Source organism: Alexandromys fortis, unplaced genomic scaffold (genome assembly GCF_014885135.2).
Source record: "Alexandromys fortis isolate MF-2015 unplaced genomic scaffold, M_Fortis_MF-2015_v1.1 scaffold_181, whole genome shotgun sequence".
Classification (NCBI taxonomy): domain Eukaryota; kingdom Metazoa; phylum Chordata; class Mammalia; order Rodentia; family Cricetidae; genus Alexandromys; species Alexandromys fortis.
The window spans coordinates 1,307,135-1,333,406 of NW_026068069.1; the positions used below are offsets into that span (position 1 = coordinate 1,307,135).

At 39.7% G+C, this 26,272-nt stretch overlaps 1 protein-coding gene across 1 annotated transcript in view; it reads right to left on the reverse strand.

The window, feature by feature from the left end:
* The window catches only part of Slc27a6 (solute carrier family 27 member 6), a 41,289-nt gene that overhangs the window by 8,275 nt on the left and 6,742 nt on the right, over positions 1-26,272 (reverse strand). The window contains exons 2-6 of the mRNA XM_050120888.1: positions 19,328-19,531; positions 15,784-15,942; positions 13,183-13,307; positions 8,256-8,450; positions 1,701-1,791 (exon numbers count right to left, since the gene is read on the reverse strand). Of these exons, the coding sequence (XP_049976845.1) occupies positions 1,701-1,791; positions 8,256-8,450; positions 13,183-13,307; positions 15,784-15,942; positions 19,328-19,531 (774 nt within the window). The remainder of the gene's footprint in view (positions 1-1,700; positions 1,792-8,255; positions 8,451-13,182; positions 13,308-15,783; positions 15,943-19,327; positions 19,532-26,272) is intronic.

Here is a 26,272-nt window from a genome sequence, read left to right on the forward strand (position 1 = left end):
GGAGGGGGACTTGGTTGGGGGAGGGGGAGGGAAAGGGGAGGCAGCGGTGGGGAAGAGACAGAAATCTTTAATAAATAAATAAATAAATTTAAAAAATTTGAAAATGTTTAATTTTATTATGTGTGTTTGCATCTGTGTGTGTATGTCTGTAAGTGTGTGTGTCTGTGTATATATGTCTGTGTGTGTGTACCCGTGAATTGAGTGCAGATGCCCTCACAATCCAGGCTCAGATCTCAAGGAACCGGAGTTACAAACAGTTATGAGCTGCCTGACACAGGTGCTTGGAATTGAACTCAGGTCCTCTGTAAGACCAACACCTCTGTCTGTGTTACCTCTTCAGCCACCAAGACACTGATCTGATATGCAGAGGCTTGGGAGATTATTTTTTTAAATAAATAATACTTTCTTTTGCAATATCTTCAGTACCAGTAAGAGAAACAGAACAACAGCAAAGCGGGTTTACAACTTGCCTTATCACATTGAAGTCAAGATCTAGGAAGTCACCTCTCGTGTAGTGGGAGGCAGCATGAGGCCTCATACTGGAATTCAGGTCATATTTACGTGGATAGTATCTCTAACCAACGCTAAGTGTACATCTAGATAGTCTATTTTCAATGTTGATATAAAGGTAATTGAGATCTTTGTTTTCATCCAAATTTCTAAACTGAAACTTTTATATAGTCTACCTTGGGAGAGGAGTAAAAGGTAGAAGAGAAGGCAAAAAACCACGAAGATTTATTCACAATATTTGTCAACATGAGGCTCATGAAATAAATAATGTTACCTCTGATTTACATAAGAAGGAAGTGAGTCTCGGATCAGCTGATCTGACTAGAGTTTCATGTTTTCTAAGTGTCAAAGCCCAAATTTAGATCAAAGGTGGCCTGACTTCTCCTTGTATCTAGGACAACAAATTAATTTAATGTTATTGGTAATATGTGATGTAGACATTTGCCATGATTACTGTTGGGGAATATTGATCACACTGTGAACCCCGAGTTTGCATTTGCATTGACTAAATACAATTAACCTTGGATCAGGAGGCCGAGTTAGTGACTAGTTGACAGAAATCATAGAGCATCAGAAGGCACCTGGGAGACAGAGAGAGACACAGGAAGTAATAGGGAGGGATCTGGAGTGAGTTTGGTGGAGTGGAAGACAGCAAGGAGAGGGGGTTAGCTAGTTGATACTCCTCCACCTCTCTGAGCTGGCAGGTTTTCACCCCAGCCTTTGAATCTCGAGTCTTATTTATAAATAGAATGATAGAGATTTAGTTAAAGCTGCCTTTAGTGGCAGTGATGGCCTGTGCCTGTGGGAACAGAATTCCCGCCAGGCTTCAGTCTGAGCAGCTGGGCTGCTGCTAGAGATGCAGGTCCATAACTGCAAAGTCGCAATTGTTGGCTGAAATAGCATTAGGTTAAGGCACTGCACGGTCCCTGTGCCAAATTTAAAACAATAGATTACAAACTAGATATGTACAAGCAGATCAATAAAAGCCAAAGAGATGCTGCTTAACCAGTTAACAACTGGTCACTTAACCTAAAGAGGGCTCAACATCCAACTGTTAAACCAGTCCACCTGCATTACAATCCAGGGTATATTGCATTCTGTACCGTGGTTCTTCCTTTCCTGCACTCAGCACCAGTTACGTGTGGAGTCAGGCTCTTTGATTAAAAGGGCATCTTCACAACCCGTCTTACCTTCTCTCACACGGTGGCACCAGCCTTGTTCGTTCCTCATTGGTTCATCTTTTTGAAAGTCATACTTTATCAACTCAAAAGCAAAAAAGAGCTGCGAACCCAAAACAAAGCAAAAACACATGAACATTTTTCTATTTGTGAAACCACAGGAACCACCAGTAGACTCTATGCTCAACTGAAGCAAGGAAATTTAACTCACAAAAAAAGAAGAAAAGAAACAGAGATTTGAAAACTGAACTGGAAAGCAATGCGGGCCTCCCTACTTGGCGTGCATTTTGCTTCCTTTCTGCCTTGTTTCACCTTAGTACTGCTAGGTTTTGCCCACTAGGGAATGAAAGCAAGCGGCAGAAGGTACCCAGTCCTGGTTTCCTCATTCCTCTAACCACAGGCAGGAGGACCTGTTTCTAAGTCTTCGAAAACATCTTCTCTAAAGGGAAGTTTTAAACAGAACTAAGATACAAGCTCTGAATTATCAGGATTTTTGTTGGTGGTGTTTTCCTCAAAGCCTCCAGAAAAGTGACCAACTGCCTAAACACTAGAATAACTTAACAACTGTTTGGCTTTCCTCTCAGTTTTTCGAGTTAATTCCTTTAGACTAACTTGTGGGAGTCTGCCCATCATTGTGGCGTGAGAAGCTGTGTTCTGTAGAAGGTCCTACTGACTTAAAAACCAGGCGAACTGGGTGTCCATCTCCTTCATCTTCAGACAGTCCCAGCTGCCCCCCCCCCCATGATGGCTAAGTCACAGTGTCTCACTGACATATCCTTTCTATCAAGACTGACCTGACAGTGAACTAAAAATTGTTCAGTCCAGCTGCCTCATGTTACTGGTCATTTAAACATGTAACCTTATTAAACGGAACTAGCAAACAGATTTAATATGGAGGTGATGAAATGAAGTAAGATAAAATTCCAAGAGCAGATATATGAGGAGGGAGAAAAGGAGGTGAGGATTAAAAAATGCACAACAAAAACAAGTAAATTAAAAAAAAAAATAAATAGAAGCTGGGCAGTGATGGCACACACGTTTAATCCCAGCACTCAGGAGGCAGAGGCAGGTGGATTTCTGTGAGTTCGAGGCCAGCCTGGTCTACAAGAGTTAGTTCCATGTAGGCTCCAAAGCTACAGAGAAACCCTATCTTGAAAAACACAGCAACAAAAACAAGAAAAAATGGCATCACTAAGATAAATATGATACTAATATCTAAGTATTAATAAAACCAAATGTGATGTTTAATCTTAGTAAAAAAAACAGCATGTAATCAGATTCACAATTCACCATCGAATGTTTATTTAAATTATAGTTATTTACTGTTGAGAGTGTGTGTTTGTATATGTGTATGGGTACATGTGTGCCATTGCATGCTGTGTGTGTGTGTGTGGGAACAACTTTTGAAAGTTGTTTTTTTTCTCTCTGCCATCTCATGCCCAGGATAGACATTTTTATTTAATGAGTCTTCTCACCACCCCCAAAATTCATCATTTAATTCAGTTTAAATAGTAGTATCTAAGGTCAATTAAGCACTTAGTGTAAGCCAAATACAGTGCTAAAATCTCTTAAGAGCGCTCTCTTCTTTTTCCATAATAGATGTAACAATTTTAATAATATCAACATGAGAGGAGAGGCATGTCGTTCCATTGTTCATCCACTTAGTTTCATACCAATCAAGTATTGTAAAACATAGACATATTGATAAGGTCTTAGTTTTTATTTTGATATTTATTGAGCTCTACATTTTTCTCTGCTCCCCTCCCTCCTCTCACCTCCTCCTTCAGCTCTCTCCCAAGGTCTCCATGCTCCCAATTTACTCAAGAGATCCTGTCTTTTTTCTACTTTCTACTTCCTATGTAGAATAGATTTATGTAAGTCTCTCTTAGTATCCTCATTGTTGTCTAAATTCTCTGGGATTGTGATTTGTAGGCTGGCTTTCTTTGCTTTATGTATAAAAAAACACCTATGAGTGAGGACATATGATAAATGTCTTCTGTGTCTGGGTTACCTCACTCAAAATAATATTTTTTAGCTCCATCCATTTTCCTGCAAAATTCAAGATGTCGTTATTTTTTTCTGCTGTGTAGTACTCCATTGTGTAAAGGTACCACATTTTCCTTATCCATTCTTGGGTCATGGGGCATTTAGGTTGTTTCCAGGTTCTGGGTAAGACAAACAATGCTGCTACGAACATAGCTGAGCACATGTCCTTGTGGCACAATTGAGCATCCTTTAGCTATATAACCAAAAGTGGTATTACTGAGTCTTGAGGAGAGTTGTTTCCTAATTTTCTGAGAAATCACCACACTGACATCCAAAGGGGTTGTACCAGCTTGCATTCCCACCAACAATGCAGAAGTGTTCCCTTTTCCCTACAACTTCTCCAGCATAACTTGTCATCAGTGTTTTTGATCTTGGCCATTCTTACAGGTGTAAGATGGAATCTCAGAGTTGTTTTGATTTGCATTTATCTGATTACTAAGGATGTTGAACATTTCCTTAAACGTCTTTCAGCCATTTTAGATTCCTTTGTTGAGAGTTCTCTGTTTTAGGTCTGTACTCCATTTTTTATTGGATTATGGTTTTTTTTTTTTTTTGGTGTCCAATTTCTTGAATTCTTTGTATATTTTGGAGATCAGACCTTTATCTGATGTGGGGTTAGTGAAGATCCATTCCCATTCTGTAGGCTGTCGTTTTGTCTTGTTGACCAAAGAAAAGTGCCCAGGTTATGAAGTCCAACAGCAGCAGAGCAGATACTGGAACTGGCCTATCTGTCTCTGTGTCTGAGAAGTTTGCCTTGAAAATAATGTCTGGTCCCCTCCCTCAACTTCTTATTCATTGTCTCCAGAAGCTTGCAATGTTGCTCTTGTTACAAATGCATTCATTTGTCTCAGATGTTTTGGTCAACCAGATAGTAGCAATGGGTTTTTTAAATGGTGTCTCTAAGCCATGCCAACTACAGTGTGGCTGGACTTCGGGTTGCACAGCTTCTGTATCCCAAGGGCAGGAGGAAATGAAGGTCAGTCTTGTGGACTGGAGAACTGTTCTGACTCTAGAAGAGAAGACAGTCTCTGGGTTCTGCCTGCGAGTAGTTCCCTTGGCTAGATTTAGACTGTCCTTTAGTTGTGATAAACTGTCACCTGGAGTGTATCAGCTTCCAGCCAGCTAATTCTTTGTCAGCTTCCATCCCAAGGGTGGTCCTGGAGGCTCCTGGAATTGCTGGTGATGTCAGAAATGCAGGAAGTCTTATGGCGAACGAGCTCTGACTTTGCATTTGGTGAACTTTGCTCGTGGTGGAGAGATGATTACATTTAAGATGATTAAACAGCTTATAAAAATGTTAGGAAACAGACTTCTTAACAACCCCACATTTTATCTTCATTAGTGTATCCTTGGATTTACTGCTATGGAAGAAAGACCACCTAAACTTCCTCCCTGCTATCTCCTGTATATGCTCGTAATACATACATTTTATATTTTCAGATTTTGTTTTCATTCCATACAGAGGCATAAAGTGGATCTGTTTAATTTTCTGTGTTTAAATTGAGTTAATACTGGCCATCAAACTTTTTAAATTGAAGGTGCCATCATATTTGTTTTGTTTTATTTTCAGACTTACCAGATGTTTCCATTCGATCCATTTTCTCAAAGAGGTACAACATTCTCATAGCACACATATATTTTATTCTCTATTTGTGTGTAAAACTTTTAGAGAACTCCTTTGTTGCTCTTATACTGGGAGAGCAATTTAACCTATACTAAAAGCCCTACTTCTTTTTTTGGTCTGGCCTTTGGCATTTTGTTTGCGTAGTTGAGAGCTTCCTATGCCATGTTCTGTTGTCAACCAAGCTATGTTTTTTACATCCCATCCTTTTTTTTTAAATGCCTCAGCATCACCTGGTTCTTTGCATTTCATTCATTCACTTCACTAGTGTGTCTTTTTCTGTCTGTTATTCTGCACCATACTTCATTTCCTGGAACACAGTGCCCTCTTTGGCTAAAGATTCAATCTTCACGAGCATTTTCATCTAGTACAGTTAAGAGAATTAATGTTAATATGGTTATAATTATTTTTAGTATAACTATACTAATTATTAATAATATAGTTGAAAGAATTGTTTTTCTCTTTGACCAGTTCTTTTCTGCAAGAACAGTTAGTCACGTGCCAGAACTGTCTACATTTAAGAGTTATCTTTTTACCTGTGTGCACAAATCTTTAATACTGTTCACCTTCTCTCCAACAATGTTTTTTGTTTTTAAACTTTTAATGTGATATTAATTTCTATTACATGTTTATTTTTCTTCATTTATTTCTTTGAGATGAACTTGTTTCATTTCTAATTCCTCTGTTGATCTATGTTGCCCCTGAGACTTCTTACCAGAGCTCTGATTTTTTAAAGAGAAAACTGTTATGATCTTTTCCTGAATTGATGGAAAAAATATTTGTGTAGGCATTTCTTGGTCACTTTGAAGCACTTACTATTTTGATATGATTTGTCATCAGCTCCCTTTTGTCTATACTTATAGCTTCCAAAAAAAAAAAAAAGACATCTTGAAATTTGCAGGCAAATGGATGGAGCTAGAAAACATTTTGAGTGAGGTAATCCAGACCCAGAAAGACAATTGTCATATGCATTCACTCATAATTGGTTTTTAAACATAAAGCAAAGAATAGCAGCCTATAAATCACAACCCCAGAGAACCTAGACAACAATGAGAATTCTAAGAGAGACATACATGGATCTAATCTACATGGGAAGTAGAAAAAGACAAGATCTCCTGAGTCAGTTGGGAGCCTGGGGAGCGTGGGAGAGGATTGAAGGGGGGAAGAAGGGAGGGGTGCTAGGCTGCATGTATAGTGTATTATGTGAATCAGGCAAACTTATATATGCAGACTAGTGTTCCATTCCCCAAATCAAATATTGTGTATATGTAAAAATTCTAAAATCTCAACAACTGTGAAATATGAAATCCTGTCACTGAAAAGCATTTTAAATAAAAGATACTAGATCCACAACAACAACAAAATTATTTCTCCCGATTAGCAATGGAAAAAGTGATAGCTGCTCATAACTTTGAGTTTGTTTCACAACTTATATTTTGTTTACATTGGGCCAATTTAGTGGATGCCATCTCTTCAAAGAGCGTGGATTACAGTTATAAGCTATTGGGGCTACAGGAATTTCTCCTTCACTCTTAACATTATCTCTCTAGTTGGAAGCTGATTCCCCTCAAAACAGTAAGCTCACAAGGTTTTGTTTTTCTTTGTATGTTTGTTTGTTTTGAGAGGAGTCTCTATAGGACTCTGACCATCCTGAAACTCCCTATGTGGAGCAGGCTGCCCTTAAAATCACAGAATCTGCCAGCCTCTGGGCCCAGCTGCTGAGTTTAAAGGCAAGTGCCACCATTTCTGGCAAGGTTTGAAGCTTTCAGAGACATACTTAAAAATCTCCTTGTCTACTTATGTAACAATCATTGATGTTTTTATTACTTATACTATAAGCAGACAGCATGTAGCTGAAATGGTAAAAAGACAGGGTAGAACCCATATAGTCCAGAATAACTTAAAAAAGTACTATGAACAACTGGACTAAAATGAATTGAAAAATCAGTATTTCTCAGAAACAAATGGAGACAATGTGATGTCTTGTATTACTGACATCACGGAGGTTTCTCAGGAGGACACTAGAAGGAAGCTGAGCCAGCAACGTAAAATACTAGTTATCTTCATTACACGCTTGGGGTTTTCATATGATCACAATTTTTCCTTAATTTCCTAAGTGGTCTGATAATTTCTTTTAATGTTTCCCAAGTGCTTGAAAAGAAAGGGTATTGTACATCTAATAGATACAGGCCCCACAAATATCACTTAGTTTAAGCAGCTTGTTTATTGAATTATTCAAACATCCTATATCATTGCAATCTTATTTCTCCTTGACGTGTTTTTAAAAACAAATTTTAAGGTTGTTTTAACAAAAATTTCACCTTTCTTAATAATTTTTAAAATTATCTTTACTTCTGTGAATCTGTGTACGTGTTTGGGAGTAATTGTCCTGGATGTGCAGGTGTCCGAAGCGGCCAGGAGAGGGCATCAGATCCCACGCAGCTGGAGTTAGCACCACCAGGAGCTGCCTGAAATGGTGCTCACGTTCTGTGCCCTTGCTTTAATTTTCATTCTTTAAAAAATATATTATTGCTGTGTACTAGGAGGGAGCTTTTATAACTCACATGGTATAAATGATCAGAGGTGAGAAGTAGTGGGAGAAAAAGACTCAAGGGGAAAGAAAAGAGACTTGCCCAGGACTTGCGCTTTACTCTTAAACATTGAACTTGAAAACTCAGCGAAAGTAAACCGTCATCCTCCTGCTGCGGAGGGAGCGCAAGGCAGATGACTGGAGTCTGCAGAACCCACAGCAATGCGGCTCACCCACAGCCACCTTTTCAGACGCTTACCTCAGCTTCAAAACTGTGATTAAAAAAAAAATGTTCACAAGGTAGAAGTTTAAGCTCCAGACAAGAGTTTGTAGAACGCAACGTATTTCCTGTAGAGAAAGCGCTGTTTACCTTGTAAAAGAAGTTTGTCCTCCCGACTGACCCAATCTTCCCTGTGTGGTTCATGAAGCAGATGTTCCCTTCTGTAGCGCCATAGAATTCACACATTTTAATATCTCCGAATCTGTCCAAAAACTGTCTCCACACATCGCTGCTCATACCGTTTCCAACTGCCAAACGCACCTGATGGTCCTTTTCCCCATCTCTCTGTTAGAAGAAAAGATCTCACTGGTAAATAACTCGTTTCCCGTTCTCTCAGTTATTCCTGCTATTTATATGGCAACTTTCCTAAAACAAACAGGGAACGCGCAATAGGAGAAGAGGCGCAAACACAGTAAGAAAGTCACAGAGTCCTGTTGGAGAAACATGTACAGTAGATAACAAACAACGCTGGGTTATACCTGCTTCCTTTTCATATGTGGGAGGGGGTGTTCTTTCCAAATTATAAATTACGAAGACCCTTTTTGGGAGGGTAGACACTTAGAAGAAAGTATATTCAGGATGTGAAAAACTTTTAAAGGATTATGAAATATTTAAAGTTTATTTCCTAGGCCTATCATTTATTACCTGTATAATGTTGATATTGACTTCCACTCTGATTTTATTTATAAATCTTTATATATGCATACACACATATATGAAATATATATTAAATTCTATAGACCCACATAGGAGATAACAGTAAATTAAACCCTTAGAACCAATGAAATAGTTAACTTAAATGAGACAATGGGATGTAACTCATAGTTTAGAATGCACAATCTTAACACACTTTTTTGTATTTCGAATTAAAGAAGAAATGAATTTTGTTCCATGTTCAAGAAAAACGTCAATTAATGTGGCTAATGCACATGTAAGTTCAAGTAAGGCCTTATTATCATTGTAATCACAGTAAATTGATGATTTGCTCAGAACTACCTCTGGGTAACATATGATCCATTGACCACAGGATGTTTCAGCCTCTTCTCTAAGCACCACCAAAGGGTTTTAAATAAAATGTTTTAATCTATGAATGCTCAAGAATAAATAGAAAGGAACGAGATGTGATTGGGAGCCTAAAAGGTAAGCAGGTAAAAAGACATGACTAAGAATTGGTGAGGTGGATACACAAGCCTATATGGGGGTGCCAACCAGTGCGCCCCAATGTCAAGTAATCCCAGGAATGAGGGAGCTATAAAGCTTGCTTGGCCGTCTCCCCTTGCTTGCTCCTTATTGTCTAGATGCAAGGGTAGCTACTCTCTGAATTCCAAAATATAGAGAAAACAGTTGGGGTTGACACATTAATGAAACAGAAGCATTTAATGACAGCTCATTTCAGATTAGGGAAGTACCCCGCCCTGACTGTGATTCTCTGACATTTATTCTGAGCAAGAGCAGTAAACTTCTGAGTTATCAGATAAATGACTTAAGAGAAAAACACATCAATTTTTAGAAGTGCCTCAATAAAATGGCTTGATCTCTTCCCAGGCATCTTAGAATCTGAACCTTTGGCTCCCAAGTACCATACATCTGTAATTAGATTTTGACGCCATTCTGAAATATTATTAAAGCATCGATTTTTATAGGATGAAGCCTATGAAAGGACGTCTAAGATGTATGGGCTGCCATGAAAACTGTCCGAGAAAAAAATGTTTATATCTGCAGAACAGTAAGAAAGTAAAACAAAACCCATTAAATTTAACAGTAGTTTCTAAAAGGGATGGGAGACTATCGAACTATGTACTCAAGGTCAAAAAAATTTTAAAATAATAAATATAAAGATGGTGCTTGAACATCTTCTGATAAAGTGAGAAGAAACAAAAGGGAAAAGGAGACACAGAGAGGAGAGAGAGCAATAGAGCCAGAGAGAGACACACACAGAGACATAGAGAGAGATCATTCTTAAAGAGACTGTGGAATTTTTTTGTCTATTTTATATTCTCTGAACATACTGTTTAAAACTTTAAAAACAAAACATATCTTCAGAAAACTAAACACTAAACATGCTCTGGATCTGGAGAGATAAGTCCATGGTTTAGACCATTTGCTGCTCTTGTTGGGCATCTGAGTTCAGTTGCAGAGGAACTGAGTTCAGGTCCCAGCACCTGTGGCAGGCTCACAACCACCTGTAACTTCAGCTCCAGGGTTCTGAGAATACCTACACACATGCAGCATACTCACACATAAGCACACACATTCATTTAGATAAAAAATGTTTACGAAGATATGTAAAACTAAACATGCATCTTTAGTAGAGTGGTACTAGATGGACCACAAAGGATGCTCCCAACATAAAAAGGTAGAGCAATGACTGAAAAGCAGAAAGGAAAGAAAGGGTCTAGAAAATGGGGCATGGTTGTGTATGACTGAATGGAGATTTACTCTTGAGTGTCGCTAATGCTTACAGTGTATTTCATGTGCACAGTCAAGTCAGATAACTAGAGCATTCAAGGGATCGGCTGAACTAAAGTTTTATAAAGTTACCACCCTGTCAGTTACATGGGAAAATGCTGTCTTATGAGAGCATGTGACAGATTAAGGATCAATGCTATACTGTTTAAAGTAATTAAATTACTCAAGGGCCTAAAAGGAAAGTGTTTACGTTCTAAATGAAGTGTGAGTACAGGTACATGAACACGTGTGCTTTTAAAGGATTTTCTCTGAAGATTTCGGAAAAGGCTAACAGAATCTTTTACAAATTTACTGCCAAGTATTTATATAATCACACACCACACACATAGAAAGAATGGAGGATAGAGATAGTTAGATGATGGATGGATAGATAGATGATAGATAGATAGATAGATAGATAGATAGATAGATGATAGATAGATATATACATAAATAGATACATACATAGGTAGGTAGATAGATAGATAGATAGATAGATAGATAGATAGATAGATAGATGTGGTCATTATCCAAACCACATAAAACACTTGCTTACTCTTCAGCCATTTAAGTCCCTTATAAAGGTTACCCAGATTTCTGACACAGTGAGATCTTCTCTCACAGATATCCCACGGACTTAGTTCTCAGCAGGCATGCTCATTTGGGTTTCAGTACAAAGAACCAGACTGGTGTGATGACATCCATGAAGGAGTCACACCAACATTGAGGCTTTCATTTTCCTTAAAAACCACTTCACTAAGCTACTGTCTCACGCACCAGGAACGTAAGGGAAGTTACCTACTACCGATCCCTAATTCCGAAACAGTCTCTTTCCTCCAGATCATGGACTCCATCCAGCTCTGAAAAACCCTGCTGCAACTGGCTCGAAGACCCTCTTCAGTTGCCTAGAAAACCTGAAACTCCATAGTTTCTCTTTAAATGGAGAAAACTCTAATGTAACTTTACGTTTTAAGGAAATGAGAATGTTTGTTGCTACATGCAGAGGCAGAAGTACTGAGCGCAAAACTAATTAACTACTGCCTACAGCTCCGCATGGCAAACTGTTTCCTGCAGGAGGCAGTGTTTCACCCTGGAATGATCATCTAAAGCACAAACAGTAGACTGTAGGAAAGTTGGTCCTTCCACTCTGATTCTAGGGAAGACCTCTTAGTTCTAAAGCCTACTGATAGTCATGCGTGCATGCATATGTCTAGCACACACCAATGCATCTTTAAGCACAATCGCGTGTTCTGACAGCGGGCTTTCCTTGCGAGCACTGCAATAACACACTGAACTAGTAAAGGCAGGAAGTTAGGTCGGTTTACAGAATGGGGGCAAAACTGAGAATCCCATAGACTATGGTTTGAAACCTCATGTACATATTTTTATTTAAAATATAATGCTAAGAAGGGATAACGAAACCACGTGTTCTTTAGATAAATCCAGATTTGCTAATTAAAAAAAAATAGCTTCTAACCAAAGGAGGAGGTGGGGTAGACAGGAAATCTCCCCAAGCTCACCAATAAAAGCATCTTGTAGCTCAGGCTATCCAAGTCCACATTCTTTTCTGTGTTCATCTGTCCCGTGTAATCCCACATACTTAAAAACATTTTATTTGTGGCTCCCTGCCTCATCTTATCAGCATTGGAAATAATTAATGGAAGTAGTGTTCATATTTTAACCAGTAAAAACAGAGGAGATGACCCACCATCCTGGGCAGACATGCTGAGTGAGGGATCTCAGGCCAGGAGGTACAGCTCAGTTACAGCTCCTCTGTCTGTCCTCAGGAAGGGTAGTATGCTTCACAATTTCTCTGGTTGATGTTGATTTGATTAAAGGGAAAAAAATCACATCTTTGCTGTCAAGAGTGTTTAGGAAGTCAGAAAGCGTTTATTCCTTTTTTCTTTCTTTTTAAAAAATATTTGGAAAGATAAATGAGACCAGAACAAAGGCAAGGACAGAGAAAGCAAATAAGCCACAAAGACACACTCCAGGCTTTGACAAATTTCTACACTGACCTATTTCTCATGCAGTGACAGCTGATCAAAAGGATGTCAGATCCACCTCTTTGGGGGTTGGGGGATGAATACCAATAAAGTTTCCTTTTAATGCTAAAAACATTAACAGGACTATACCCAATATAATCATTTATTCAAAAAAAATAGTAAAGTGCAATTGCTATTTTAAAAGTCCAGAGTTTTGAAGCATTGCCAATTTCAAGCTTGGAGTTACTATTTTCTGTAAGTATCATATGCATCTAATTTCATAATAAATTTCATAATAAAATTGAATTAGCCTGGACTTGCAGTACGCTAGCACATGGATCTGTCCTGTCCTGCTACAGAACAAAGCACACAATTAACACGTTACTGGGTAGTCTGTCTCTTATTTTCTGGAACTTTCGTATTTATTTCATCTTGTATATTGTAAGCACATCTGGGTCTTTGATAAATTATGTTCTGGAAGACTGTGGAGTGAAAGCAAAGGAACCAAAATTGCCTCCTGCCCCGCTCCCCAGCACGTTTTTCCGTCTGAAATCCTCAGCACCTCCTGGACTGGTTTCTCCTACCTGAGACTGTTTGCACAGATAACGGCAAAGTTCTCCAATGTACTGAAACACAGTCACATTGTACTTCTTGCAATCATTCCAAAACTGGCTCGCAGAGAATTTCTTCTTTAACACACACGTGGCACCTGTGGGAAGGGGTGAAAACAGGCAGTAACTACCATGAAACTCAAATGATTCGGTTGTCTTAACAGGCTCGCTCCCTTCCAGGGTTTTGATAATTCATCTTCAGTGACTGCTAGCAAGTTGATTTGGAAACATTTCCTTTACAGCCCAGTAATCTTTTAGTGTGGTCCTGTGGTAGCTGTGAGTTCTGACTGCAAATGTGCAGTTTGCAGTTTGTGGAATGGAGCCACCTTCAAAATCAGTAAGAATTACATGTATACTACCACGAGCACTGGGAATACATGCATACTACCACAACCATTGGAAGTTTATGCATACTACCACAGGTGTAGAAGTCCATGTATGCAAGTGTAGAAGTCCATGTATACTACCACAAGCACTGGAAATGCAGGTATACTTCCACAAGCACTGGGAAAGCTTCCATCCTTCGTCTCAGAGATGAGTGATATTGACTATTTTATACTTGCACAAAAACATGCAATTTGTTCTGAAGACTTTATATCTGTTATACCCCAAAGCAGAGATTTAAGGAACTATGCTAAAACTCCACTGACAAAAGTTCGCCAATGGATAAAGTGTCGAGTTTTAATAACATATTTTAACATGATATCCTGTTTTTAATTGGAATCTAATTCACAATTTAACACATACAACCCAGTGGTTTTTCTTATGGTCACAAAGGTGCCATCAGTGTCATCATCTAAGTCTAGGGCCTTTGTTTTTATTACTCCAAAGGAACTTTACCGCCTTAGCAGCCATTCCAGTTTCCAGCTTCCCTTACCCTTGGCAATCTTTTATGTACATCTACCTTAAATTTGCTTGTTACTGACTAATGTGACATATTGTGCCTGGTCCTTCATTTACTATAAAATGTGATTTGGACTTGTTTATCTTGTAAGATGCATCAGTATTTCATCCTCTTTATGGTTGAATATATCTATGGATATGCAATATTCTATTTGTTAATTCATTAGCAATACTTATTGGGGTTGCTCCTTCTTTTGGCCATCAATGCTAATGGTAACACGCACATGCATGGTCAAGTGTGTTTGCATATTTTCAGTTCTTTTGGACATGTATCCATGAATAGAATCACTTGATCATATGACTACCCCATGTTTTACTGGCTCTGAGATCTAACACATACACACAGACCCTCACAGTGATGGAATTTTACTTCCAACTCTGCCTTTGGCTGTTCAAAAAGAGGTGCTTGGGGCGGTTAGTAAACCATCTTACGGCATTTCTACAACTCAGTCCACACAATTTTGGTGTCCTTGGGGCTCTGGCTAGCAGTGGATTCCACCATGGAAGGTCTGGTACTAGGATTCAATAATAGAGATAGATCAAATATCTCTCTCGTCCACAAAGACAGACTTGTTTCTCTCTCTCTCTCTCTCTCTCTCTCTCTCTCTCTCTCTCTCTCTCGTCTCTCTCTGTCTCTCTCTCTCCTCTCTTCTCCTCCCTCTCTCCCTTTCCCCCTCTCTTTTCCTTCCCTCTAATAAGCTACTTAAAGTTGCTTACGGGGCGACATGGTGGCAGTTCCTTCCCCTGTGGCTTGCTCAGCATGCCCTTCCTTTTTACTATATTAAAATTGGGTGCTCTGCTCTGTCATCCAGTTTACTTAATTCCCAACAAGGTGATCTTTATGTATGTGCATGAATGATCATCTTGTGGTGTCTGTAGAGAAGTGACTATGACCCTACACTCACATCTAACAATCCAGTTGAGATAGGAATGTAAGATTCGTTGTCCAGATTCTTACAGATACTTTTAATGATGGATGCTCCTTTCTTGTGAATCTTGACCTCTGAATAAGCTGCAACTGAGTACCAGGCATGCACAATCGGTAATGAATGAGCTCTAGTATTTCAGAGCTAGTGAATGAAGCATCCTTCTGCATGTCTTCAAATGGAACCTCCTGAGTCATACACTCTATCCCAAATGTTCTTGGGTGTTTGGGACAGACTGGGAAGAAAAGAAACTGGCCTCTGCAAGTCCTTCCCCTCACTTACTTGTGTAATACAAATTTGTTCTTCTTGCTGCGAAGAGGTAGAGTCTATTTTTCCACTGTTCCAATCTAGATGATAGTCTGAGCTTTGGCTTGTTTTGCTCAGCAGAAAGCTGCTGAAGTGACCCTTGAGTTTTGGGAGCTTGCTCTGAACTATGCATATATGAACATATTTACTCCCTGTGACTGACTGCCTGAGGATCCTGGGGCTGGTCTGCCAGAGAATGAGCAACCACAAGAAAAAGGGAGTCTATACAGGACTGAAATCACAAGAGCAAATGCCCAAGATTTGACTTTTGTAGTTTAGCAATGTGCTATGTTACAAAAATGTCTCTTTGTCTCAGATATTACAATGTATTTATGCAATATGCAGTTCCTCGGAGTTCTATGAATATTTGTAAGTTCTAATAAGCATAAGCTCAGACTAAATATTTTGATGACCCATCAAAAAGAAAAAGCAAACTTACCCAACTCAACACACCCACCAATTCCAAGGAGAGCCCCTGAGCTATGGTACAGAGGGAGGGTTATATAAATAGTGTCATCAGCTGTGCAGCCGAAAGCCCACAGCCCAAAGGACCCCTTCAACACCTGCAACTGACTAATCACAGCTGCTTTGGGCAGACCTGGAAGAGAAGAAAAGAAAGAAAAATTAACCCCCACACATACTCTGAGGGACTCTGAGTTCTTGGAAGGATTCCCGTCCACATTAAAGATCATGCAAACTGATGGCAGCGAGGTACAGTGTCATAATTGAGAAAGGTGAAATGTAGGCGGAGAGCCAAAATTATCTTCAGACAGCTAACATGCTTTAGGAAATGGCTATTTGTGTTTAATTTCGTATGTGAGCTATTTTTCTCATAACCATTGGGTAAGCTTTTTGGAACAACTTTGCAGGAGTCTAGCCTCCACCAACCTATAGCTAAGAATGCTTTAAAGTAATGTCAAAAATATATTGAAAGAATTTTCCCACCTTGCTGTAGCCAGCTTATCTAATGTCCCCGCTTTATTTTCGGAATGGACTGATTTATAATTTCCTTTGTTCCATAGCTACAGAAGTCCATGAAACCTCTTCAGTGGCAGAACATACTTCCAGAGTAACTTGAACCTACTATGCAGGTCATGGTCACTGTTATATGTCAAATGTGTATGTGTGTGTGTGTGTGTCTGTCTGTCTGTCTGTCTGTCTGTCTGCAAATGTATATGTCCCATTACACACAGATTTATGAAGGAAAGATTATCTTGATACTAACAACACAAGGAATTAAGACAAAAAGATCTCAAATTTTTTTAGATGCTCTCCAGGAAATGTGCAGTGTGAATTGCTGCTATCATGAGGTTCTGCAGTCTTCAATCTATGTAAAGGAAGTCAAAACCACACAAAATCAGAGGGCAGTGTCTGCTAGAAACTAATGAAAGAAATGCTAACATCTACAAATACATGCCCCCAAATTATAATCTGCATCTAAATTGCACATAAAGTAGAAGCTTTCCAGAGGACAACTTCTCCAAGTAGGACTTGCACTGTGGACCGCTTACTTTGTCGTGATTAGCCATGTCTTATATATGATCCTTTTGTAATATTTAACCATGTCTTCTCATGTGATCCTTTAAAAATACAAGGTTCATGAAATATGTTGCAATGGTTCCACACATATCATGAGCCAAACACATTCCTTCTCTGTCTAGTCTTCTTTTACACACAATTAGTTTCTTATGAAAATATACAGTTGTAAGTAATATATAAAGTGTTTGCATTTTGCATAGTGCCTTGGTACTGGCATCTACAGGTAAATATTTTCCTTACTGTTTTGGGATTTGCAATTGTTATAGAAAGTAATAATGTCAGTATAAAGAATTCATCCATTGAAAAAGATCTGATCGGTTAACCCATATGTCATTTTCAGATCATGGTTGGCCATTAGCACTTCTATGTCTTTCCAGCTATATGTCTCTATCATGGAACACAACTTGTATTCCTGATGATAACAATCACCACTCCAATGAGTTCATTAGATCTGATTGCATCCTATTCTTAGAGTTTAAAGGGCTCTAGTTTTTCCAAATGATTTCCTGCACAGGCAGCCATTTTGAATCTCTCTCACTGAGGCTTGAGTTGGGTGGGGCTTGGTGGTCAAGGGCTCACCCGGTCAGCATAAAAGAGCATGTGGCACTGAATTCCACCCCCTGAGCAATAGAAACTAACAGATCAATCTCATTAATAAACTTGTTTGCATTATAAAATGCTAAGGGGATAAGGCCACATGGGAGGTTTCCTGGATGCAGGCAGAGGAGGCAAAGTCGAGGGTGGCAGGGGACCACCGAAGACATCGAAGAAAGGGTCACAGTCCACAGAGACATCAAGTGCCCTCCAGAAAGTCTCAAGCCTGCCTTGTTCGGTACCAGCTCTGAAAATCCTGACAGACTTTGTGTTCTATTTCCCTAATGGGATTAGACTTGCCCTCATGTGTGAAGTTGGGATAATATTCACCACTATCATAAAATCATGGTCTTTCTTAAAAGGAATCCTTTGTAACTGCTCCCAATAGCTTGGACTTTTATACCCTCTACCGAGAATCCCTCCAGGCTTCCTCCTCAAAACCACATGTAAGTAGGTGACGTGAGACTAGCTCTAGTCACGATTCTAAAGAACAGCTTTCTGTTCCTCATCCAGAGGATGCACCAAATTACTGGCTGGTCAGTTTTTTTTTTTTTTTAAATTCATGTGTAATAGCAGTTTTGCTTAGGGAATGGCACCCACATAGGAATAGCAATATGGAAACATGGAAACAAAATTGCAACCGTCAGTCTCATCACAGAGCCTCTCTGGTTTGTCGTTCACAGTTCCCAGAGCTTCCTAAAAGTTAAAGAATTCTCGTGCATTCTCAAGCAGTTTCATTATCTTCTTTTGCTTAGCACCATTTAAACCCCCCCCCCCCCCCCCAGTAAGGAAAGCTGAGTTACTTAAGCCCATTTTGTTTCTTTCTTGGGACTCACTAAGCCTTCAAGACTTCCAGGGAGTCACAAGACTCAGTTATTCTGGGAAAGTTAGGAGAGTTGTCACCTGCACACAAGTCAGGAATAAAAAGAACTGCTTAAGAGTTCATTATCAGGCTTTTAAACACAGAAGGGGGGTTGAAAAGGAGACCTGAAAAGGCAAGGAACATGACCGCTCCTAGATAGGACGGAGGAGAGAACTTACTATAGATGAAAGGGAGAGTGTACGCAGAGACTGGACCATCTGGGGCCGAGCTGTGACTTCTTCACATGGGGAAGGGAAAGTGGGGGAGGGGGACAAGCTGCAGCAGCTCAGAGGGCAAATGTACAAAAGTGTAGGTAACCTAAATGACTGTCTTTAGAGGAAAGAGCCTCTCAGGTAACGGCAGCCCAGGTCCTGGGCTGGAGAGTGTAGTGGGCAGGGTATGCCAGCCACACCCTGGCAAAAACTGAGAGATGCTGAAGGACCCAGCAGCCAAAGAACCCAGCAGCCAGGTCCGCTTTGATGTGTTAAATGGGCACCTCACTTAGCCTTTTGGCCAGGGTTTGAAAGTGAAGGGAAGGTAACTAGCAACTACCTAAATGGTTCTCTTCATTATTAGGTACCAGAATCTGAGGACCAGAAAAAGAGCAAAAATAGTGTCATAGAAATTGGGGGCAGTACATGCCAGCCAGGATGACTCTGTAACAGGTACTGAGAGATGTTAGGAGAACCTGGGGACCAGGTCCACTCTGGTATGTAAATAGACACCCCAGTTATACATCAGTCCCGAGTTTGAGATCTTACACATCCCATCTAAGATTTTATTATTTTTAATTATTTGTATGTGCATGTCTGTGCAGTCCCAGCACTGATGACACAGATGCACACACACATACATACAGACACATACACATACAGACACATACTCAGACAGACACATACACAGACAGACAGACAGACAGACAGACAGACACACACACACACACACACACACACACACACACACACACACACACACACAGAGCGAATACCTGTTGTTCCAGAGGTAAAAATATACAGGCACGTAGACTTGAGGCTTGAGGCGACATGATGGCTTGTGGGCACTGGCTCATCAGAGGCCAGGTTCATCTTTTCTGTAAGTGAAACTACACCTGTTGGAACAGAATCCTTCATTCCCCAAACACGAATGTGCTTGGGGAGGCTGGGAAGGATTTCTTCTATGCTTCCAAGCAAATCTGAAAAGCAAGCGGTTAGAAATAGGTTAAAAAACCAAACAAACCTGGGATCTCAAATTTCATGTTGGGTTTCTTTCGGGTGTAGGGACAGAGATAAAATGGAAACAAAGTATCCTCTCTGCTTGATTGAGCTACAGCAAGGCTACTTTGTGCTTGTATTTTTTGGTTTGGGTAGCTTTGTCACTCCAAATGCCACCAGTTTGTCCTTGAATTTGCAATTGCCCACCTCCGTTTGCAAAATCCAGGGATTGTAAGCACAAGCCACCTTTCCAAGCCCTATTTCTCTCTTTCAACTGGACTCTGGTTCTATTTCAACAGGACTAAATGAAAGGACAATTTTGTCACATCTGATTGAACAACACAAAGTGGATTCACATTAAATGTTGGTGGTTTTGATACCTTCCTGCTAAAAGACTACACTTCAGCTTCCATGCCAGGCTCAGCAGGTCCTGAAGAAAGGGGTTATGGGGTGGTAATAGTTTCTGCAGCTGTAAGAGACCAGATCTCATCTTCTGTAGGCTTTTTGGTCATCCACACATTTGCCCCCTCAACTGAGGTCAGACCAAGCCTCTCTTTCTTCGTGCCGTCTATCTCTTTACAGCTATCTTAAATAATCTCATGGATTCTATTACTACAACTGTTATAGTTTCCCAACTTCTAAATAAAACTACTTCCTAGAGTCTTTTCAAATTTAAAATTAGGATACTGCAGTAGACATTTTCTTCTAAATGCAACTTGGTCGTTAGTTATTCCAGGAGAACACCTGAGTGTTAAATTGCTCATCCTTCATGAAACACACTTGATGGAATCCCTTGGCTACTCGGGAGTCCTAGGATCATTGTGGTTTCCAGGCCATTTTGAAGTCAAAGGTTAATGAATTCAGATAGAGACCTTTTCTCTAGGCAACATGATAAGTTGCAAACCACTGAAGCAGAGGAGGAAAGAAAAAAATGCCTTCCAGAAACATCCTCTATGCAGGGAAGGATGTGCCAGGGCCAGCCGAGAGTGCAGTGACAGCCAAGCCTCCAGCAGCAGCTTGGGGCTCAACACCAAGGACAAAACGAAAGTGAGACAGAAAAAAAAAAAGGAGCAGGTAATATTGAGAACTTGTGTATCCACAACTGGAAAACTGTGGAGCGCAGTTAATTCAAGGGTCTGAGTGTTGAGGGCTGGAAAAACAGTCAGAGTTCAGGAAATTCGGTGTTTCCAGGAGTAACAATACAAAAAGGCAATGGCTGAGGTAAGGGGAGACTAAATTATTTGAAACTCTCATTTGGCCACAAATGTAGGATAAAATGCCATACTGTAAAGAAGGTCACTGGTGGGGGAGAAGGGAGATAAGGCAGTGGTGAGCCCCTTAAGAGGAAGCATTAGATATTGAGGTACCCAGCACTCAACAGTATAGAAAACAAACAAGATCCATCCTTCCTGAAAACTCTTTTTCCAGAATAGAGAAAGAGCTGTGTACGTCACATTCTTCTTGCTGAAATTTTGCCTTAGTTTAACACGGGTCTCTGAGAGTAGGGTACAAGTTTTACACTTATTACAGTTGTTAGCTTTGTCCCTTATTTCTAGGATGTTTCTTTTGCCAGGTGTGAGGGACTTCTGCTTACTTTATTGCTTATTTTAAATTGACATCGACACTAACCTTTTAGGTGGAGCTGCACAACGACACCCACTGCCCAAGGACTGCTGGCAGCCACCAGAGCCAAAGGCAAAGAGTCTCTCTTACACTTTTCTATGAGCATGGCCCTGAAACCTCCCTGGCTTTAGCAGCCTTCAGAACTAGGCCAGATACACTTTCCTAGTTTCAACTGCCAGTGCAGGTTATTTTATCACGGCGTCCCCAGGAGGCTAAAAAACCAAGTTCTGAAAATGATGCCCAGTGCAACTGGTAATCAAAATGAAACGAAGCAGTTCCCAAACCACGCATGTGTCGTAAAAGAAATCAGTGACTTGGCTCAGAGGTTAAGAATGTGCACTGCTCTTGCAAAGGGCCTGAATTCAGGGTCCAGCACCTACATCAGGCACTCACAATGGCCTGTCATCCAGCTCCTGTGGCCAGATGCTCTTCTGGCATCTTAGTGCACCTCTGCTCAAGTGCGAATACCCCCACAAAGATACACACGAATAGACATACTTTTATAAAAAATGGTGATTAGTGATAATACTTTTGAGTGTACAGTAGACCCCGGTCAGAATGCTCTAGAATATATGAAATTTGGCCAGCCCATAAAAAGCAACTATGTGTTATATTTAATTCTTAAAATTAAACTGGAAACATTATCAAAACTATATATTGTTTTGAATCTGAATTCATAGTACTTTGTCACATATTTTCATGAATGAGGCTGTGAGGCATGAATGGCTATCCGTTTGCTCAAAGGAGCTACCTGTCAATCACTGTTCAGTTGTGTAGCACATTTGGAAAAGACTTCTGATTGGGTTTCTATAGTTCAGATTAGTCATAAAGAAGCAGCAACAGGAAGGAGTCAGATTTCATACCTGTCTCTCTAGGTTTTCTTTGAGTCCTGCCGCGCCTGCCTAGAGTAGCTTTTCCTCCTACCTTACCTCCAGTCCCTGGAGTTCCTGCCCTTCAGGCTGACCCAGGGTCCCCTTAGCTCTTTCCAACAAACCCTCTCATCCTTTTCTCTTAGCCCACATTCATCCCTTTGTGTCAACTACCAACCAACAAATTTATTCTCTACCAGGACCCTGCAACCAACACACTTGCCTAAGATCACAATAGCCTCAATCAAACAATAAATAAATAAAAAGTAATAACCTGTGATAACTCTAATCAAGCAAATAAAAGACTTGAATAAGAAAAAATTTGAGACATTGAAGAAAGAAACTGAAAAGACCCAAGAAGATGGAAAGATCACCCATGTTCATCTATCCGTAGAATTAATATAGTCAAAATGGTCATCCTACCGAAAGCAGCCTACAGATTCATTGTAATCCCCAACATTAATAAATAAAATTAATAAACATTAATAAGTGAAATTCCATTATAATTCTTCACAAATATTGAGAAAACAGTCTTCAACTTCGTATGGAAACACAAAAGAGCCAGGAGAGCTAAAACTATCCTGAATAATAAAGGAACTCCTGGAGGTATCACCATCCCAGACTCAAATTGTACGACAGAGCTATATTAATAAAAACAGGATGGTATTGGCATAAAAATAGACACAATAATCAACTGAATCAAGTTGAAGACCCAGACATAAATCTACATATGTATGGACACCCGATTTTTGACAAAGAAGCCAACAATACACTGGAACAGAACAAGGTGCTGTTCAAACTGGATGATTGCATGTAGAAGAATGAAAATTGTTCCATCTCTATCACCCTCCAGAAAAATTCAACTCTAAATTGAGCAACAGATACCCTACGTCTGATAGAAAAGAAAGTGAAAAGTAAGCTTGAACTCATTGGCACAGAAAGGACTTTCTGAACAGGATACTGGCAGCACAATCAATACCACAGTCACTGACAATTAGTAAATGTGACCTCATAAAGCTAAGAAGCTTGCTTCTTTATGGCAAAGGACACCATCTTTCCATTAAAGCAGCAGTCTACAGAACAGGAAAAGGTTGTTATCAATTATATATATGATAAGAGGTTAGTATCTAGACTATATAAAGAGCTAATAAAAACTTGATCAAGTTTTTCAAGAAAATAAATACCCAGTTAAAAATGGGGCGTAGAAGTAAGCAGAGTTTTTGTTTTGTTTTTCAAGACAGGGTTTCTCTATGTGGCTTTGGAGTCTGTCCTGGTACTCACTCTCTCTCTCAGTCTGTAGACTAGGCTGGCCTCAAACTCAAAGAGATCCACTGACATTTGTCTACTGAGTGCTGGAATTAAAGGTGTATGTCACCACCAGCCGGCACAGAGAGTTCTTGAAAGATAAAACACAAAAGACTAAGAAACACTTAATGAAATGTTCAACATCTGTAGCCATCTGGGTAATGCAAATTAAAACTCTTTTGAGATTTCATCTTAACCCAAGATCAAAATCAATAAAACAAATGGCCAAGATTAGTAAAACCAATGGCAGCTCATACTGATGAGGATGTTGGATTAGGGAATACTCATTTATTGCTGGCGAGAGTGCAAACTTGTACAGCCAACTGTGGAAATCAGGGTCATAGTTCCTTCCGAATCTGAGACTATATCTGCCTCAACACCCAGCTATATCATGTTCGGGCACATCCCCAAAGGACTCTGTGTCCTATTACAGAGGCACTTGCTTAACCAAGCTCATTGCTGACTTTTCCTAATAGCCAAAAATCAGAAACAGCCTAGTCGCCCATCAACTGATGAATGGATCCTGAAAACATGGTGCGTTTGCAGAATGGAATACTATTCAGCTGTTAGGAAAACTGGTTACTGAAATTTTCATTTAAAAGGCTGGAACTAGGACAGAAGTATCCTGAGTGAAGTAACCTAGGCCCCAAATGACAAATACTCTGTGTTTTCTCTTTTATGTATATGTTAGCTTTTAAGCTTTCAAAATGTATCCAAACAACCATAGAGATTAGGTACCTAATATGGGACCAGAGGGGGAGGAAAGGATCTCCCAAGGAAGAGGAAATAAAATAAGTGTAATGGAGAGACAAATGGAACCTAGAATAGGAAGATTAAATAGGAAAGGGGAGAGGGGTACAGGGTAAACAAAGGAATATGGGAAGGGACAACTAACACTAAAGGCCATTTGAAATGTTATATGGAAATTTACTACTGTAGAAGCTTCCTAAGATGTTTCAGTCCTAGTGACTAACACTCATGGTACTAAAAGGTGAAGAAAGGTACACTAATGTCACCCAGCTACAAACCCTGTGACCAGCAACAGTGACCTGGCTGCAGGATATATTGGTGCAATAGTGGCATAGAGGGGAGCAGGTGGAAAGATCATAACAGCCAGAGGTGATGGGTGACTCCAAGCAAAAGGTGTCTTCCAGGCCCAACAGGACCGATGCCCATATGATACGGCTACTGTTACAGCTGCTGGTCCTGCACAGGTTCAGGTCAGAAGGGGTCCCAGCACTGAGATTTTAGGTAGACATGGGGTCCAATGCCTAACCAGGAAGCTATCTCCAGTTGCTGTCTGCTGGAAGAGGGAAGGTCAATTTTTTCCAATGGAGTGTCATTGGGTGTGTCAACACCCATACTTTAGAGCAGGCCCATGACCAGGAGTCTCTGGCCAGCACAAACTTAATAATAAATGTTTTTGTAGACTTTTTTATTTTACTTTATTTTTTTTGTCCTTTGCTTGTTTGGTTTGATTTTCATTTTTGTGTGTAGTTCCTGTGTGTGTGCATGTGTGTATGCGTGTGTGTGTGTGTGTGTATGTGTGTGTGTATTTCTTGGTTTTGTTTTTGTTTCTTTGTTGTTGTTGTTTGAGAGAAAACAAAACAAAACAAAACAAAAAACAAAACATAAAGATGGGTGAGTAGGGAGGCCAGAAGGATCTGAGGGGCTGGGAAAACCATGATCAAAACAGATTGTATGAAAAATACTTTTTTCAATAAAATTAATTAATACCAATGAATGAGTCAAATGACACTAGACAACTCATAAATAGAACCTGTAAGAAACTGAAAGCAAACACATAAATGATGAAGCATTACATTGCCAGGGAGCTAGGGGTTAGGTCTTTAAATATCCTATTAATCTTTACTTCTACCACAAATACAAATTTAGCAAAATATAGGACTCCAGGAGAATGTTCAGTTCTGGTGAGTATATGCAGATATGCAATATTCTGACTTTCAGTTTTGATGAGTGTATGCAGGTATGCGATATTCTGATTCTCAGTTCTGGTGAGTGTATGCAGGTAGGCAGTAGCTAGTTTTCCTACGATGTTTAATAGTCTGTATTGCAGAAGGAGACCCAATGCATTTCGGTTTGTTTGTTTTTCAAGTGTTTTTTTGAAAACATGCAAAAATTTCAGGCAGGTTATTAGGTGGAATCTCAAGTGTAAAAATGAGTAAGGGATGATCCTGTGTGTGAGCACTCAGGCCCTTAGTACAAAATGATTCTTCTTCTTACTTCATCGCTGCACCTCTTAGTCACTTTTCTGAGACTACAAAATCAATAACAAGAATTCCACATGTCTGTCTAACATGCCATGTGAATTGTGCTTTGCATTTTGTTTCAATAACTCTTTATTTCATCCTGCTCGACATTTAACAGACCTGTAGTATCAAATATGAGGGAAAGGAATCAATTGATTATAGCTTTCAATAGTGGTAAATATTTTACTTTTAAAATTTTTTATGACTCAAGCTATAGGTCCATGGTAGCGTGCTTGTCTGATATTTGTAGGATCCTTGGTTTGATTTCCGGCACCAAAAACATTAATAAACCCAATATGAAACTCAACTGCAAATAGGCAACCTGATCTCTCTATAGTGCAGAACAACATTCACAAAAAAGTCAGGGTGAAATTATCTATTTTATCACATACTTGTAGCCAACACTCTCCTGTGTAGGGCAGCTCAATAACCTTGCTACAGGGGCATGGCTAGGCTCTGGCTTTTAAGAAATGATGCTTAAGGAAGCCGTGTGATAAAGGATTATTCAAACATAATGGTACCAGTGCTTCATGTTAGGTGCAGAAACACAGTCCTGAATAAATAGTGCTCCAGCTAATTTTATCAACACTGTTTATTACAAATCACAGAACGCTTAGGAAGTGTGTGCTATTTCTGTGTATTTATGTTCATTATT